Source organism: Cherax quadricarinatus, chromosome 67 (assembly GCF_038502225.1).
Source record: "Cherax quadricarinatus isolate ZL_2023a chromosome 67, ASM3850222v1, whole genome shotgun sequence".
NCBI lineage: Eukaryota > Metazoa > Arthropoda > Malacostraca > Decapoda > Parastacidae > Cherax > Cherax quadricarinatus.
Window position 1 is genome coordinate 19563904 of NC_091358.1, and position 16182 is coordinate 19580085.

Sequence of the window (16182 nt, forward strand, 5' to 3'; positions counted from 1 at the left end):
AAGACTAGATGATTCTTAGAACTGACGAGATGGAAAAGGTCATTGGAGCACTGAGGAGTGTGCGGAGGCAAAGAACATTATCTACGGCAGCAAAGAGAAGAAAGTATGATATAATAGTGGAACCAACGCTCGTACATGGGTGTGAAGCATGGGTGGTGTATGTTGCAATAAGGACAAAGCTGGAGGTAGGGTATATTATTGAGATCATTCATCTGTAGTAAAGTGTCTCTTTCGTACATATTACCTAAATGGCTAAGCAGTCTTCTGTCTACTTTCTTCGGCAAGTTTTCCCAGTCATATTTGATACATTCAGTGAAAAAAAATAGAAACGAACCTGCAAAATAAGAGGATTTTAGGTTTGGATGTGAACTCCTCCTTGCTCATCTGGGCACCTGTCGATGATGTCCTGAATTTTTATCACCAATAAATTGCTTCTACATCAAAAGAAGTTCCCACTTTCCATTGATAAAATCTTTGCTTTCTCTAAATTATGTGTTACTTTCAACAAGGAATTCTTCGAACAGAAATTTAGTTGCAGCATGGGAAGTCCACTCGCTAATTTGCACTTGGAATACTATGAAACTACCATCCTCCCCAGTATCAACCCACCAGATATGATCTGGTCCAGGTACGTTGAAGATCCCTTTTCAATATACGACGATTATTGGGGCAGCTTTAAGAATCTTAACTGTCTTGTTACCTCTATACAGTTCAAAGTTAAATGGTAAACAAACAATAACCTTCCATTCCTTGATGTTCTTATCACCAATATTAATGATCAGCTTGAGTTTTCAGTTTATAGGTAACCCCCCCCCCCCCCTCACACTGCCAACATGTTCATTTCAACAGATATTCAACACAGATTAAGAAGAGCACAGTTTTAAATCTGTTTTTACGTGAACTCAGGAATTACCCCCCCCCCCTCAAAGTTAGACTAAGAAAAAGAAATCCTTAGAACACAATTCTCTAAATTAAAATTCCGTTACTGGTTTATAAAACAAGAAGAAAAGAAAACAAATTTCAACTATTACAAAAGCTCAGCTCACCAAAACTCAGCTCCATCCTGCAAATCTTAATACATGGCACATTACCACTAAGATGCATTCAATCGTCTCTACAGAGTGAACAACATGACATTCTATCCTAACAAACTAGGGAATTTCCTGTCCAAGATGCACAAACACTCAGCTACGCAAGCCATACCTGGAGTTTACCATATATCATGTAAAGATGCAACCAAGTATGCACAGGATAGACAGACCGAACGCTTTCTACGAAGATCATCAAACACTAGAGTGCAATTCGTTAAGCACAGGATAATTCAGGCATTTTTCAGTATGCCAGCATCAACAGTCACAATATTCATTGAGAAGCTGCCACCATCAAACATAAATCACACTGCAGCTTCAAACGGAAAATCATAGAATCTGCCTTCATAGCTACCACTCCCAGTTTCAAAACATCACAGGGACAATGGAAACCAGACATAATTTCAAAATTCTTTTTCAGTAAGTACATACAAGCGGCCAACCTAACATAGAAAGCCAGCACAAGATGAGGAATCACATGCCACTAAGGAACTTCCTACACAAATTTGCAGAATCTGTCGTGTCACCCATTAACTACTTGACACATCTGCCCACATGCCAGTCCTTTGTACGGGATGAGACACAACCTTCCCTACATATATTCATTTTCACGATCCCAGAAGGTAAACAAAATATACACACCAATTAATCTTCCGATTTTCCATCTCTGAGTTATTGTTGAGTATTAATAAATGTTCATTACACTTTAGTTATTGACACACACACACACACACACACACACACACACACATCGTAGCAATCACGGAAGTGACAAAAGACGCGATCTTTCTGTCTAGTTATCAGATGTTGGGGAAAGACAGGAGTCGAGGGGAAGGAGGAGTTGCACTGCACATCAAAAACCAATGGAGTTTTGAGGAGATGGGAGGACTAGTCAGAGGAGTAGCAGATGACTACATTGTAGGAACACTTCATACTGAGGGACAAAAAAGTGATAATAGCAGTTACGTAAAACATGCAACCGAACAGGAGGCCAAGACAAAAATACGATGAGAAAAACAGAGTGAGGTTGGACACACTAACCGAGATTGCCAGAAGGACTCACATGAGCAGGGCATAGTTACTCATCATGGGGGATTTCAACCACAAAGAGACAGACTGGAAGAATTTGATGCCACATGTGGGACCAGAGGCGTGGAGGGCCAAGATGCTGGAGGCAGTACTGGAAAACTTCATGTATCAACATGTTAAGGATACAACGAGAGAGAGAACGAGAGAGGAGACAATGAACCAGCAAGGCTAGACCTTGTATTCACCTTGAGCATTCAGACATAGAAGATATCACACACGAAATGCCCATAGCCGATAGTGACCATGTGGTGTTGCGTATTGAATACATACTTTAGATAACAATGGAGATAAAAGCAGCACGAGGAGGACGGGAGAAGCCAAACATCCAAAAAGGGGTCTACACTTCTCCAGAGGAGAAGTTCGTACGAAGGAGCAACAGAAACATCAGGAAGACCAGAGTAAGCCAATGGTTTATCAGGAGGTGTGAAAATTCTAAAGTAAAGTGTGGTAGAGTATGGAAAAAAAAGTATGGAAGGCAAAGAACCCAGAAATGAGGAAATATGCAAGGATAATGAAAGAAGCCCAGCGTCAATATGAAAATAACTTAGCATCAAAAGCCAAATCTAACCCAAGGTCGTTACACAGCGATATCAGAAGGAAAACAACAGCTTAGGATCAGGTAATCAGGCTGACGAAAGAAGTAGGGGAGCTCACAGAGAACGACCAGGAAGTATGTGAAGAACTCAGTTTAAGATTCAAGGAGGTATTCACAGTGGAGACAGAAAGGCTCCCAGCAAAACGAGGTGGAAAAGTGGACCAGCAACTGCTGGACACACTGCAAATAACCGAGGAGGAGGTGAAGTACTGCTAGGGGAATTAGACACCTTGACGGCAGTGGGCCCAGATAATATCTCGCCTTGGGTCCTAAGAGAGGGAGTAGATGTACTGTGTGTACCACTAACAACAATCTTCAATACACAAATAACCCGCACATAAGAGAAGGGAGTAGATGTACTGTGTGTACCACTAACAACAATCTTCAATAATTATATCGAAACACGACAACTGTCTGAGGTGTGGAAGACAGCAAATGTAGTCCCAGTTTTAAAAAGGAGACGGGTTGCACTAAATTATGGACCTGTGTCGCTGGCATTTATGTTAAGTTATGGAGAAGATTATCAGGAAAAGAGTGGCGGAGCACTTAGCAATGAATGGAATAATACAGGACAACCAGCACGGCTGTCCTGTGCTGCTTGACAAACCTCTCAGAGTTCTATAACAAGGTAACAGAAGTAACACAGGAGAGGGATGTAAGAAGGCTTTCAACACACTGCCTCACAAGAAAATAATTGAAAAGCAAGAGGAGCAGGCAGAAATTTAAGGGAAAGTACTGCAGTGGATCAGGGAACACTAGATAAAAAGGAAACAACATGTGTACAAGACTAGGTGTCAGAGTGGGTGCATGTGTTCAGTGGGGTTCCACAAGGGTCAGTCCTAAGTCTGTAAATGACATGATGGAAGCGATAAAGTCAAAGGTTTGCAGAAGATATGATACTAATGAGGAGAATACAAGCAGACGACGAACAGGTAAGCCTACAAGGGGATCTGGACAAAATGCAAACCTCATCTGACAAATGTTTCGTGCAGTTTAACAACAGAAAAATTATGAAGCTAGTACACCAAATGGGGATGAGAATGAAATTAGCTCAGAGGCACCCACATCACGGTATGTCCTCGGATCACGGTAAAGCACGTAGCTCTGTAGGATTGCGTGGTCCTGTGGTTCAGAGAGTCATTTTTTATATTCCCTCACCATGAGGCGGGCCAAAACGTCATAGGCTCGAATTCTCAGCTAGTCGCAGTGCTGTTATATATATATATATATATATATATATATATATATATATATATATATATATATATATATATATATATATATATATATATATATATATATATATATATATATATATATATATATATATATATATATATATATGCAATAAGATCACAGAAAACAGGTAATTTCAGAATATGCAAAACAACCACTGTGGAAGAATAGAAAAGTTCCAAGCGTTTCGTGGCTACTCAAGGAACAATGAAAGTAAAGCATCAAAGGAAGGTATATGAAGGGTCTTGCCAACACCTCACTATCAGATCCCACAACAATGAAACACCTGATGCGAGACTCATAAGAAAGGGAACATTGCAGCAGGCCCTCAGGCCCAACTAGTCAGGTCCTTCACACTACCCACGAACTATTCTACCCAAGGAATAAGAATTTTAAATATTATTATTTGTCCAATGTATTATTAAATTCTTCCCAAATTCTATTAATTATAAATGGATCTAATTTATATAAACCAAAGGAAATATTCATATTATTGTTATTACCATGCTTTGTCCAATCACTATTTTCAATTAAAATGTCTAATTTTCTTTGTAGCTGAAATACCCAAGAAATGTAATTGATAAATCTTTTAAAGTTGCTAGAAATACTTTTTACAATCCAAAAAGGGACAACCAGCCTTATTCAACTAAAAATATGTTGGTTCCCCCTTACCATGAAAACTTGGTTGATATGCCTTCTCTTCTTAAGACTTTTAATATTAAAGTTGTATTCAAAAATCTTGATACAGTAAAAAAACTTTTGATAAAGAATTCCCCCCAAAATGCTGATGGATGTGTCTATAAGATTCCTTGTAAAATTTGCGATAAAGTTTATTAGGGTCAAACTGGTAAACATCTCGAACTAAGATTAAAACAACATAAATATAGCATTGGAACCGGACAAGATTCCAATGCTCTATTTATTCATGTAAGAGATTTTAACCATCCAATTGATTTTCAAAAAGTTGAGAAAGTAGTATCAAGCAAGTCCATGGTCGACAGGAATATAATTGAATCTTGTTTCATAAAAAGCAGTTTTGACAATAATATGAATATTTTCTTTGGTTTATATAAATTAGATCCATTTATAATTAAAAGAATTTTGGAAGAATTTAATAATACATTGGACAAATAATAATTTTTAAAATTCTTATTTCTTGGGTAGAATAGTTTGTTGGTGGGTTGTGTGAAGGACCTGTCTAGTTGGGGCGGCGGGCCTGCTGCAGTGTTCCCTTTCTTATGAGTCGCGCGTCAGGTGTTTCATTGTTGTGGGATCTGATAGTGAGGTGTTGGCCAGACCCTTTATATAGCTTCCTTTGATGCTTTACTTTCATTGTTCCTTGATGATGTGAGTAATCACGAAAGCTCTTGGAACTTCTCTATTCTTTCACAGTGGTTGTTTTGCATATATATATATATATATATATATATATATATATATATATATATATATATATATATATATATATATATATATATATATATATATATATGTAATTCGCAGAACAGGTGAAATATTCAAACACTAATCTCTGGTCGAAGGAGAGTCGAACCTAAGAACCTTGTGGCAAGATACAGTGCTCAAACCACCCAGCCACACTAGGTTCGAGTCTCCTACGACCAGAGATTAGTTTTTTAATATTTCACCTGTTCTGTGAATTACATATATATATGTATATATATATATATATATATATATATATATATATATATATATATATATATATATATATATATATATATATATATATATATATATATATATATATATATATACGGAAAACAACCACTGTGAAAGAATAGTGAAATTCCAAGTGCTCTCTACTAACTCCCCTACTCTGTTTTTAACTGACAAATGCATTCGTTCCCTAGGCTTTCTTAATCTGTTTATCTCACTCCATTGTTTTTTATTTATTTTCGCAAAATTTTTTACCAGTGCCTCTCCCACTCTTATCATCATTCCACCAATCACTCCTCTTTCCTCCTGCACTTACTCTCCTATAGCCACAAACTTCTTCCTCACATTTTAATACGGCATTTTCATAACTATCCCAATCCTCTTCAACCCCCCCCCCCCACTACTCGTACTTACTCTAACTGTAGCTACAACTAAATAATGATCAAATATATCAGTTGCCCCTCTATAAACGTGTACATCCTGGAGCCTGCCCATCAACCTTTTATCCACCAATACATAATCTAACAAACTACTTTCATTACGTGCTATATCATACCATGTATATTTATTTATCCTCTTTTTCATAAAATATGTATTACTTATTACCGAACCTCTTTCTACACATAGCTCAATTCAATTCATTTACCCCTGGCACCCCAAATTTACCTACTGCTCCCTCCACAATATTTTTACCTACTTCGGCATTGAGAACCCATCCACAAGTACTTTCTCACTTGGTTCAAAACTCCCGACGCATTCAATCAACATATCCCAAAATCTCTCGCTCTCCTCTACACTTCTGTCTTCTCCAGGTGCATAAACACTTACTATAACCTACTTTTCACATCCAACTCTTATTTTACTCCATATAATCCTTGAATTTATACATTTAAGCTCCCTCTTTCCTGCCATAACTTATCCTTCAACATTATTGCTGCTCCTTCTTTAGCTCTAACTCTATTTGAAACCCCTGACCTAATCCCATTTATTTCTCCCCACTGAAACTCTTCCACCCCCTTCAGCTTTGCTTCACTTAAAGCCAGGACATCCAGCTTCTTCTCATTCATAACAGCCACAATCATCTCTTTCTTATCATTCGCACAACATCCACACATCCACGCACATTCAAACATCTCACTTTGACGGTTTTCTTCTTTTTCTTCTTAGTAAGCTATACGGGAAAAATGGTCACCAGCCCGTTGTTCCCGGCATTTTAGTTGACTTCTACAACTCGCATATACAAGCTGTACTTACCAAGTATATGATGTAAGGAGGAAAGCAGGAGCAGTGACAGCAACTTGTAGCCAACGCCAGTCCCTGATGAAGATAGCCAACACTCCAGTCATAGCTCCACCAAGTGAAAATGATATATGAGTGATGATTCCACAAAATGTGCGCCATTTGGCGCCAATAAGCTCAACAGCTAGAAAAAATGCAGAAAAATGTAATTAAAAGTATTGATGACTATTTCTGGCTTGCATTTATCAGAATTTGAAAAAGCATTTAAAACATTTCATTGCATTATGAATCACCTGGATGATTCCCTGAAAGCAACGTTTTGCCCAGAATAATTTTAAACTATTGCATTATGTGTGGAGAAATTCATCTGTAACAAGGGTGCTAAGCCCCTTCTCTCTACATTCCCACACTGGCGTCGCAGGTGAGGAACAAGGGCGTCATGACCCGTCCCTCTTTTCATTAGCAGAGATGAAGAGAGTTCAAATATCATGCAACACAGCTTCTTTAAGCCATACTAGAATTTCCATATATCTTAACATGTGTTCATTGCCATGTAGATTTAGATTGCAACTATATTGGATCAGAATCAAAAGTAGATAAAATGGACATATGATCCTTTCATGTATACAGCTGGCACTCCTCTCCTGCAAGAGAACCTGCAGTTTAATTAATTCATTCACTTGTTTGTCTGAGGAAGCTTCTCTTCGTAAGATCAGTTATTAATACATAGTAATATGCCCCTAGCCTGATAACATACCTAGTGGCATTATACTCAATAACCATCACCTTGGAATCAAGGAATTTACATTCTCTATCCAACTAAGTCATCAGCTAGCACCTTGGTCCATAGACATTACAAGTATGTCAGCAGAAAAGCGACTATATTTAGATGTGCTGGAGCTCCAAGTGCTAGAATACGACTGCGATGAATGAGTTCAACTAGTGAAAATGTAGCAAGTGACTAAGTGTTGCCGGTGAGGCCACACCACGTTGAAATGTAGAAATGTTCATGGACGTATCCGTGTGTAGATCGTGCGTTCACAATCTCCAGTAAGAACTGTGGAAGAGATCCTGGAAATGCATAACTTTCCTATGTGCATGAGCACGTGAGTAAACTGTGGCAGAACAACGATGACACAATGTAGAAACGTTAATTCTTAGTTATTCTCTGTATTTTCCATGTTGCTTATTCATGCTCAAACAAATATTAAGAAGAACTGAAGCAAAAATACGGTGTTGAAGTGCTAACTAATAGTTATCTTTGCTGAGTGAAGTATTGCCATTAATCCTCCTCACCGTGGACATTATCCATGGTTATAGTTCACAAGTTGAATATGTGGACAATTGATGATCAAGTTAGGAGATGTTCAATAAGGCCAAAGTGACGAAAGAAGAGAATGTCCAAAAGCATTTCTTCAGTCAAACCATTGATACTTGCTTCAATTGCCTAGCTCATTGTAGCAGGGTTCCTGCTACAATGAGCTAGGCAATTTCTATTTTCCCCAACATCAGCCTAATGAAACCCTGCTGTTGATAGGATTAAGTATTGGAGGAGTTGGGCTAACCATAAAAGCCATCTCGGGCGGGACATCACCCAATTACAGTTGAGAAACATAATCTTGACATACTCTAATATGCTTGGAGGGTATGATAATTATAGTAACCCTCTCTTTTCCTGCCCAGTGAGAGCTAAGATGGCCGACATCGAAGGAGACCCCAGAACCGTGGCTGCTGTCCACGTAAAGATGAGAACCTAAAAATAAACAATGGTCTTTTGATATTGTATTTATTCTTCTACTAGACAAAAATTACCCACATCATCTTTAGCATTAATTTTTAATATGGAATCAAAATGTGTTTATATCATGTAAATTGTAGCCCTGTAAACTTAAATCTATTGAAGGGAAGAAAAGATCCAATGTTTTCGATCAAGAACTTCTTGCCAGCATTAACGAACTTCCTCTGAGGGTCACACCAAACCCAGTACTTGAAGAGTGAGGGAGCTGGGCAAGGTATATCTAAGGATATTTACGGAATGCTCTTACATTTTGATTTCAAAATAAATTCCTGGCATGGTTCTACTTTTTTTTTTTTTACCAAAAGAGAATTTCATATACCCTGTCAACTGCATATTATCCCAACTCTCAAGGTGCCTTTGTAAGAGTACTTTGTATGTTGAAAATAATGATGAGAGCACACTGGTTCTGCAGAGCCTTAGTACTGTGCTCCTAATTATTTTTTACTGCACAGTGAGTAATTCTTAGACACACCTTACGGATTAGTTATTAAGGGGAAAGTGAGGGACTGCAATTATGAGGTTCTCTCTCCTAGGAAGAGAAGGTCGAATTACACATTCCATTCTAGCCACCTTAAGTGTTACCATTGTCTTGCTTCGTGTTCAAGATCTGATGATGTACCATGTTGATCCACCTAATTCTGGTGATTTCTAGGAATAGTAGAACCAGCTGTGTCCTTCCACTTCATCGACAAAATGTGAACCATAGATATCGTGCAACTGGAAGCTTTACGCTCATTTTAACCTGATTGTACCCGATAACTGGATGAAGAGCGATATGGGAGTTGGTAGAAACCTTTATATTGTTTACCAAGTTAAGCCATAGTGAAACGTTCACTCAAAGATTAACTGCCTACTAGGTTTTTTGAATGAAACGATACTGAGGGTACTTATGAGTACTTAGAGTTATGTGTTTAATACTCATGTAGGTGACAGTGGCACTGAAAATGTCCATAATAATGAGTCAAATGTTGATGACCACTTGCCTTCCATTTCTTGGGTCTTCCAATCAGCAACGAACCGACAATAATGCAAGCGGGACTGGAAATTTTTCGTTATTTTGGCCAAATTCTAAGCAGGGAGAATATATCAGTGATCAGGACTTCCGTGCTCTTGAGATGAGCAATGATTCTAGCGATACTGCCACACAAATATAAGGGGATGTAAAAGTTGGAGAAGTGTGCAGAGTGCTAGACCCAGTACACAGTTACCTTGCACTTCACAACTATCTAATAGTGATGACTATAGTTGTCGTCATGAAGAGCTTGGAAGGTGGTCACGACGACCATTATAACCACCAGATGCACCACAATCACCACCCATAACACCACCAGACCGAAAATGAAACTGGAAAAGAATCACATTGTAGTGCAGCTGCTGACTCCTACGCACCTGCATGACTGCAGATGCATGAAATGTATCTGTTCTTTACCATTACGCACATACAACAGGTACATAAGAATAACATTACTAAATACTGGACAATAACATGATTCATGTGTACTTCAATGTTTGGTAACATTATTCTTCGAAACTTATCCCTGTTGCTTTCTGCATGTGTTGCATTTCTCTGAGAAGGCAAATCCTCACGAGAATGATATATTGCTCAACATTTGGGAAGTTTTCATGTATTTAAAAAAAGTTAGTAATTATATCTACCCGTCCCAAAATATTGTGACTGACGGGTCTTTGATGTTGTTCAGGGGACGACGATATTTAAAACAGTTCATAAAAATACAATTGAAATCCCTTTAGTATAAAACTGTTTCTGTGCGATCACGAGAGTGGTATTGTCATAGATTTGATTGTCCTGTCTACACAGCACGGGCAACAGTAGAAAATATATAAAAAAAAAAAACTTGGGATCTCTGGTGATGAGGTCAAGAAAATGATGACACTGTATATTTTTAAATGGCATAAAGTGTTTATCAGCAATTGGTGCAAAAGTCCTCTTATCTGTCATTACCTGCAACCAAATAATACAGTCAATTGCTGAAGAGTTCTAAGATCAGGGAAGCAAATACTTCTGAAATTATTGATTCCATAACTCACGAAATCGTAATGATACGATTGCAAACAAACCATACCACGGGCGGGGATAAGAACCCGCGATCAGAGAGTCTCAAAACTCCAGACCGTCGCGTTAACCACTGGACTAGCTAGCCACAATAAGATTCGTCCAGCTAGGTATATTTCTACACTTGAGCTAGAGTTCGTCACGGCCACGCTAGCTGGAGATTCGTCTGTAAAAACTTGCATTTGTGGTCACAGTGGTACCTATGCTAACCTTCCTATAGTGTAGAAATATACCTAGTTGGCTGAATCTTATTGTGGCTAGCTGGTCCAGTGGCTAACGCGACGGTCTGGAGTTTTGAGACTCTCTGATCGCGGGCTCCATCCCCGCCCGTGGTATGGTTTGTTTGCAGTCGTGTCATTACGATTTCTGAATTTTGGACGGGAAAACAACCATGCCACATATAAGCTAAATAATGTAGATCTTAATATTTCGGATTGTGAAAAGGATTTAGGAGTTCTGGTTAGCAGTAATCTGAAACCAAGACAACAGTGCATAAGTGTTCGCAATAAAGCTAACAGAATCCTTGGCTTCATAGCAAGAAATATAAATAATAGAAGTCCTCAGGTTGCTCTTCAACTCTATATATCCTTGGTTAGGCCTCATTTACATTATGCTGCACAGTTTTGGTCACCGTATTACAGAATGGATATAAATGCTCTGGAAAGCGTACAAAGGAGGATGACAAAGTTGATCCCATGTATCAGAAATCTTCTCTATGAGGACAGACTGAGGCCCTGACTCTGCACTCTCTAGAATTAGTGGGGATATGACTGAGGTGTATATATGGAAAACAGGAATTATTAAAGGGGATGTAAATAGCGTGCTAAAAATATCTAACATAGACAGGATAGAGTGAAAAATGAAGGATTTTGTCAGTAGATTATGTGTACTATTTGATCAGATAGTCCAGTACAAAGTTTTAGCTTAGTAAAATGCTAGTTCTGCCAGAGCAATGTGGTACCTATTGAGGCCTAAGTAGGTGCCATTACCCTTTACTAGGCTTCCAAGGACAGTAAAATAGTGTTGGACATCCTAAGTACTGCTGGTTATTACTGCTGGTTCTGCCAAGACTTTTACCAAATTTCAACATCATTAGTCAGACTTACAAATTTCAGACTTTTTTCAGTAGATGAAGTAGTGATAATGCGTTTAAGAAAGCAAAAAAAAAAATAAGAATTTGTTTGCTTCCCCAATTTTGTGAATTTCACAGTTGGCATGATAAAGTGTCACCCACGATGACATCCTTTTACAACATGATAAGGTGTCACCCACGATGACATCCTTTTACAACATGATAAAGTGTCACCCACGATGACATCCTTTTACAACAGTCACAACAAAATTAGACACAACACTGTTTGCCATTTCTCATCATAATAAAAAATAATTGTTTTAAATGACTGTATTAGTGGCAAATAGCTAAAAATCATAGGCAATAGACACGCATTAAAATCTAATGCAATTGACACGCATTAAAATCTAATGCAATTGACATGCATTAAAATCTAATGCAATTGACATGCATTAAAATCTAATGCAATAGACACGCATTAAAATCTAATGCAATTGACATGCATTAAAATCTAATGCAATAGACACGCATTAAAATCTAATGCAATTGACATGCATTAAAATCTAATGCAATTGACATGCATTAAAATCTAATGCAATTGACATGCATTAAAATCTAATGCAATAGACACGCATTAAAATCTAATGCAATTGACATGCATTAAAATCTAATGCAATTGACATGCATTAAAATCTAATTCAATTGACAATAATTAAAATCTAATGCAATAGACATGCATTAAAATCTAATGCAATAGACACGCATTAAAATCTAATGCAATATGCATTAAAATCTAATGCAATTGACATGCATTAAAATCTAATGCAATTGACATGCATTAAAATCTAATGCAATAGACACGCATTAAAATCTAATGCAATTGACATGCATTAAAATCTAATGCAATTGACACGCATTTAAATCTAATGCAATATGATTTTCTATATATATATCTGAGTATAATGATCCTATTTTGGTTCATTTAGCAAAATTTTTCATTTTATAGAGAGTATGCAATTCAATAACATTGAAAATTTATATAAATTACTAGAAGGTAAAAAATTTCCAGATATAAAATTAGCATGTAGAAACAGTTCTCTGGAGAGGCTGAAGGACATAAATAACAGCAAGTACTTACCCAAGACAAATGTGACCAGGAGGAGGCCATTACCTCCAGCACCGCTGAAGAAACGCATCAACAGGAATATGTAGTAGTTAGAGGGCACAGTGCTCAAAACTCCACCAGTACCAAGCAGAAGTGCTGATACCAAGATTCCTATTTTCCTTCCGAAGCGATCAGCTAAATCACCAATAACAATGGCTCCCACTAACATTCCAGTCATGTACATTGAACCAGCAAGTGGACGAAGCCAAGCTTTCTCACACGTTAAGTCATACTGTGGAAATAATGAATATGAAAGCGTTAATTCCAAATAACATACATGGTTCATCCTAAATGAAAAGAAAACTTAATCTACAGAGCTGCCAATGATATTAACCTAGCAAATACAAGTTATTAAGATATAAATAAAAGGGCACAGCTGTATATATTTAGAACATTTTTAACTAATAATTATAATAATAATTCTTATTTCTACACGTTCACAGACCTAACTAACATCTCTGGTATTCCTGGCAACTTAGGTTATTCTTGTTCAGACAGGATGCCACCCATGACAGTTGACTAACACCCATGTACCTACTTACTGTTAGGTAAACACGGTCAACAGGTGTAATGAAACACACCTTGGTCCCAGGACCAAGTGAAGTGATCTGGGTGGTACCTTGGTCCCAGGACCAAGTGAAGTGATCAAGGTGGCAACTTGGTCCCAGGACCAAGTGAAATGATCAAGGTGGCAACTTGGTCCCAGGACCTAGTGGAGGGATCAAGGTGGTACCTTGGTCCCAGGACCAAGTGAAGTGATCAAGGTGGCAACTTGGTCCCAGGACCAAGTGAAGTGATCATGGTGGTACCTTGGTCCCAGGACCAAGTGAAGTGATCAAGGTGGCAACTTGGTCCCAGGACCAAGTGAAGTGATCATGGTGGTACCTTGGTCCGAGGACCAAATGGAGTGATCATGGTGGCACCTAGGTCCCAGGACCAAGTGGAGAGATCGAGGCTCCAGGACCAACATGTATCCTGTATCAACGTCCTAAATGTTCTCTCATAAATACTGTCAGTATCAATATACTTTTTAATTTCATTTATAAAGGTATTAAAAGGTTAAGCAAGATTTATTCTAATGAGTCAACATAATACAAAGATGGCTACGAACTGCCTTGGCAATTGATGATTTCATAAATTTTCCCACTGTGGAGGTGCGGCCTACTGGTCTACAGTTCGAAACTAAGGACCTGTTATCTGTCTTGTAAATAGGTATTATATTTGCCATTTTCCACTTGTCTGGCACTATGCCAGTTTGTAGCCAAAGGTTTGCTAAGTTCCTCTTTACATTCCTTTAACACCCTTGCAAACAGTTCATCAGGGCCTGGGGATTTGTGAGGTTTCTCTATTTGTCTGAGGACCATGTCACTAGTTACCTCAATCGTGCATAGTTTATTACCGTCCTGTTCTACATAATTTATTTTTCTGGAATATCGGTAGTATCTTCCTGGGTAAAAACTGAGAGGAAGTATTGAAAAGTTCACACATTTCCTTATCACTGTCAGTGATCTGACCTGAGTTACTCTTAAGTGGGCCAATCTTGGCCCTAATCTTACTTCTGTATATCTGAAACAATCCTTTTGGGTTAGTCTTCAAATCCCTCGCAACCTTAGCCTCATAATCCTTTTTAGCTTTTCTTATTCCTTTTTTTCTATCTCTCTTTAACTGAATTTATTGATTTCTTAACTGCCCATCCCCTCTTTTGATACGCCTATATATGCCTCACTTTTGACCAATGAGATGTTTTAATCTATTGTTCATCCATTTGGGATCATTTTTGTTAGATCTAATTTCCCTACTCGGAGCAAAAGATGTCTGGGCAGCTAGAACTATGCTCTGAAAAACGTCATATTGGCAACCAAGATCACCTACCTGACCCATATAATATGTATATATATATATATATATATATATATATATATATATATATATATATATATATATATATATATATATATATATATATATATATATATATATATGTATATATAAGTAGTGATGATTTCTACAGTATGGCTCCTCCTCTCAGTGGCTTCCTCCTGAAAGGCCTTCTACAGAGTGGCTCCTTTTCCTGAGTGGCTCCCTTTTTCACACCTATGTGCTAATGACCTTTTTTCACACCTATGTGCTAATGACCTTGACCCCACCCACGACCCCCGCCCACGACCCCCGCCCACGACCCCCGCCCACGACCCCCGCCCGCGCCCCCCACCTGCACCCGCCCGTGCCCCCCCACCCGCGCCCCCCCACCCGCGCCCCCCGCGCCCCGCTGTGCCCTCGCGCCCCGCCGCACCCCGTCGCGCCCCGTCGCGCCCGCCCTTCGCGCCTGCCCTTCGCGCCCGCGCCTTCTGCAGCGTCGTCCGGATCGCCCCCGCGCCCCGATTTTTTTTCTGATTTTTTCAATTTTTTTTTGAATTTCTTGTGCTCTCCTCGGGTCAAGTTTTTGAGGTTCCCCCATCCCAAATTTTTTTTTCTCGATAATACAAAGACTCCAATTCCTCGGATCAAGCTTTTGGATTCCCCCCTATGGGGTTTCGAAATTCTTATGATCTCCTTGGATCAAGTTTTCTCGATAATACAAAGACTACAATTCCTCGGATCAAATTTTTCTCCAAATCAAAGACTCCATCTCCTTGGATCAAAGTTTTTCTCGAAATCAAAGACTCCATCTCCTCGGATCAAGGTTTTCTCGATAATACAAAGACTCCAATTCCTCGGATCAAGTTTTTGGATTCCCCCCCTCTGGGGGTAAGCATTCAAATGAACTCCTCCTATGGGGCATGGTACTCTCTCTTACTACAGGTCTAAACAAGTGTGACGTCAGTATTCCTCTCATTAAGTTAAATGAACTAAAAAGTGTGTTTACTCGGCGGTCAGTGACGTCACGTGATGACCTCACACATACAAGCTGAATCTTGTCGACTTCCCCCTGTGTCAGTGACGTCACGTGATGGTCGCACACACAGGCTGAATCTTGTCGACTTCCCCCTATGTCAGTGACGTCACGCGATGACCCCACACACACAGGCTGAATCTTGTCGACTTCCCCCCCCCCCTTCACATTTCATATACAACATAGGGAAAACATTTTCACTCTTAACCCAGAATAATCCAAATAATTTCACATTTTTTTCGTTAATACCCACAAC

The 16182-nt window shown here is 38.8% G+C and overlaps 1 protein-coding gene across 1 annotated transcript in view; it reads right to left on the minus strand.

Annotated features, from left to right (window-relative positions):
• Positions 1–16182, minus strand: part of LOC128699675 (organic cation transporter protein) — a 159965-nt gene that overhangs the window by 96466 nt on the left and 47317 nt on the right. Inside the window, exons 3-4 of the mRNA XM_070099430.1 lie at positions 13007–13265; positions 6940–7108 (exon numbers count right to left, since the gene is read on the minus strand). Of these exons, the coding sequence (XP_069955531.1) occupies positions 6940–7108; positions 13007–13265 (428 nt within the window). The remainder of the gene's footprint in view (positions 1–6939; positions 7109–13006; positions 13266–16182) is intronic.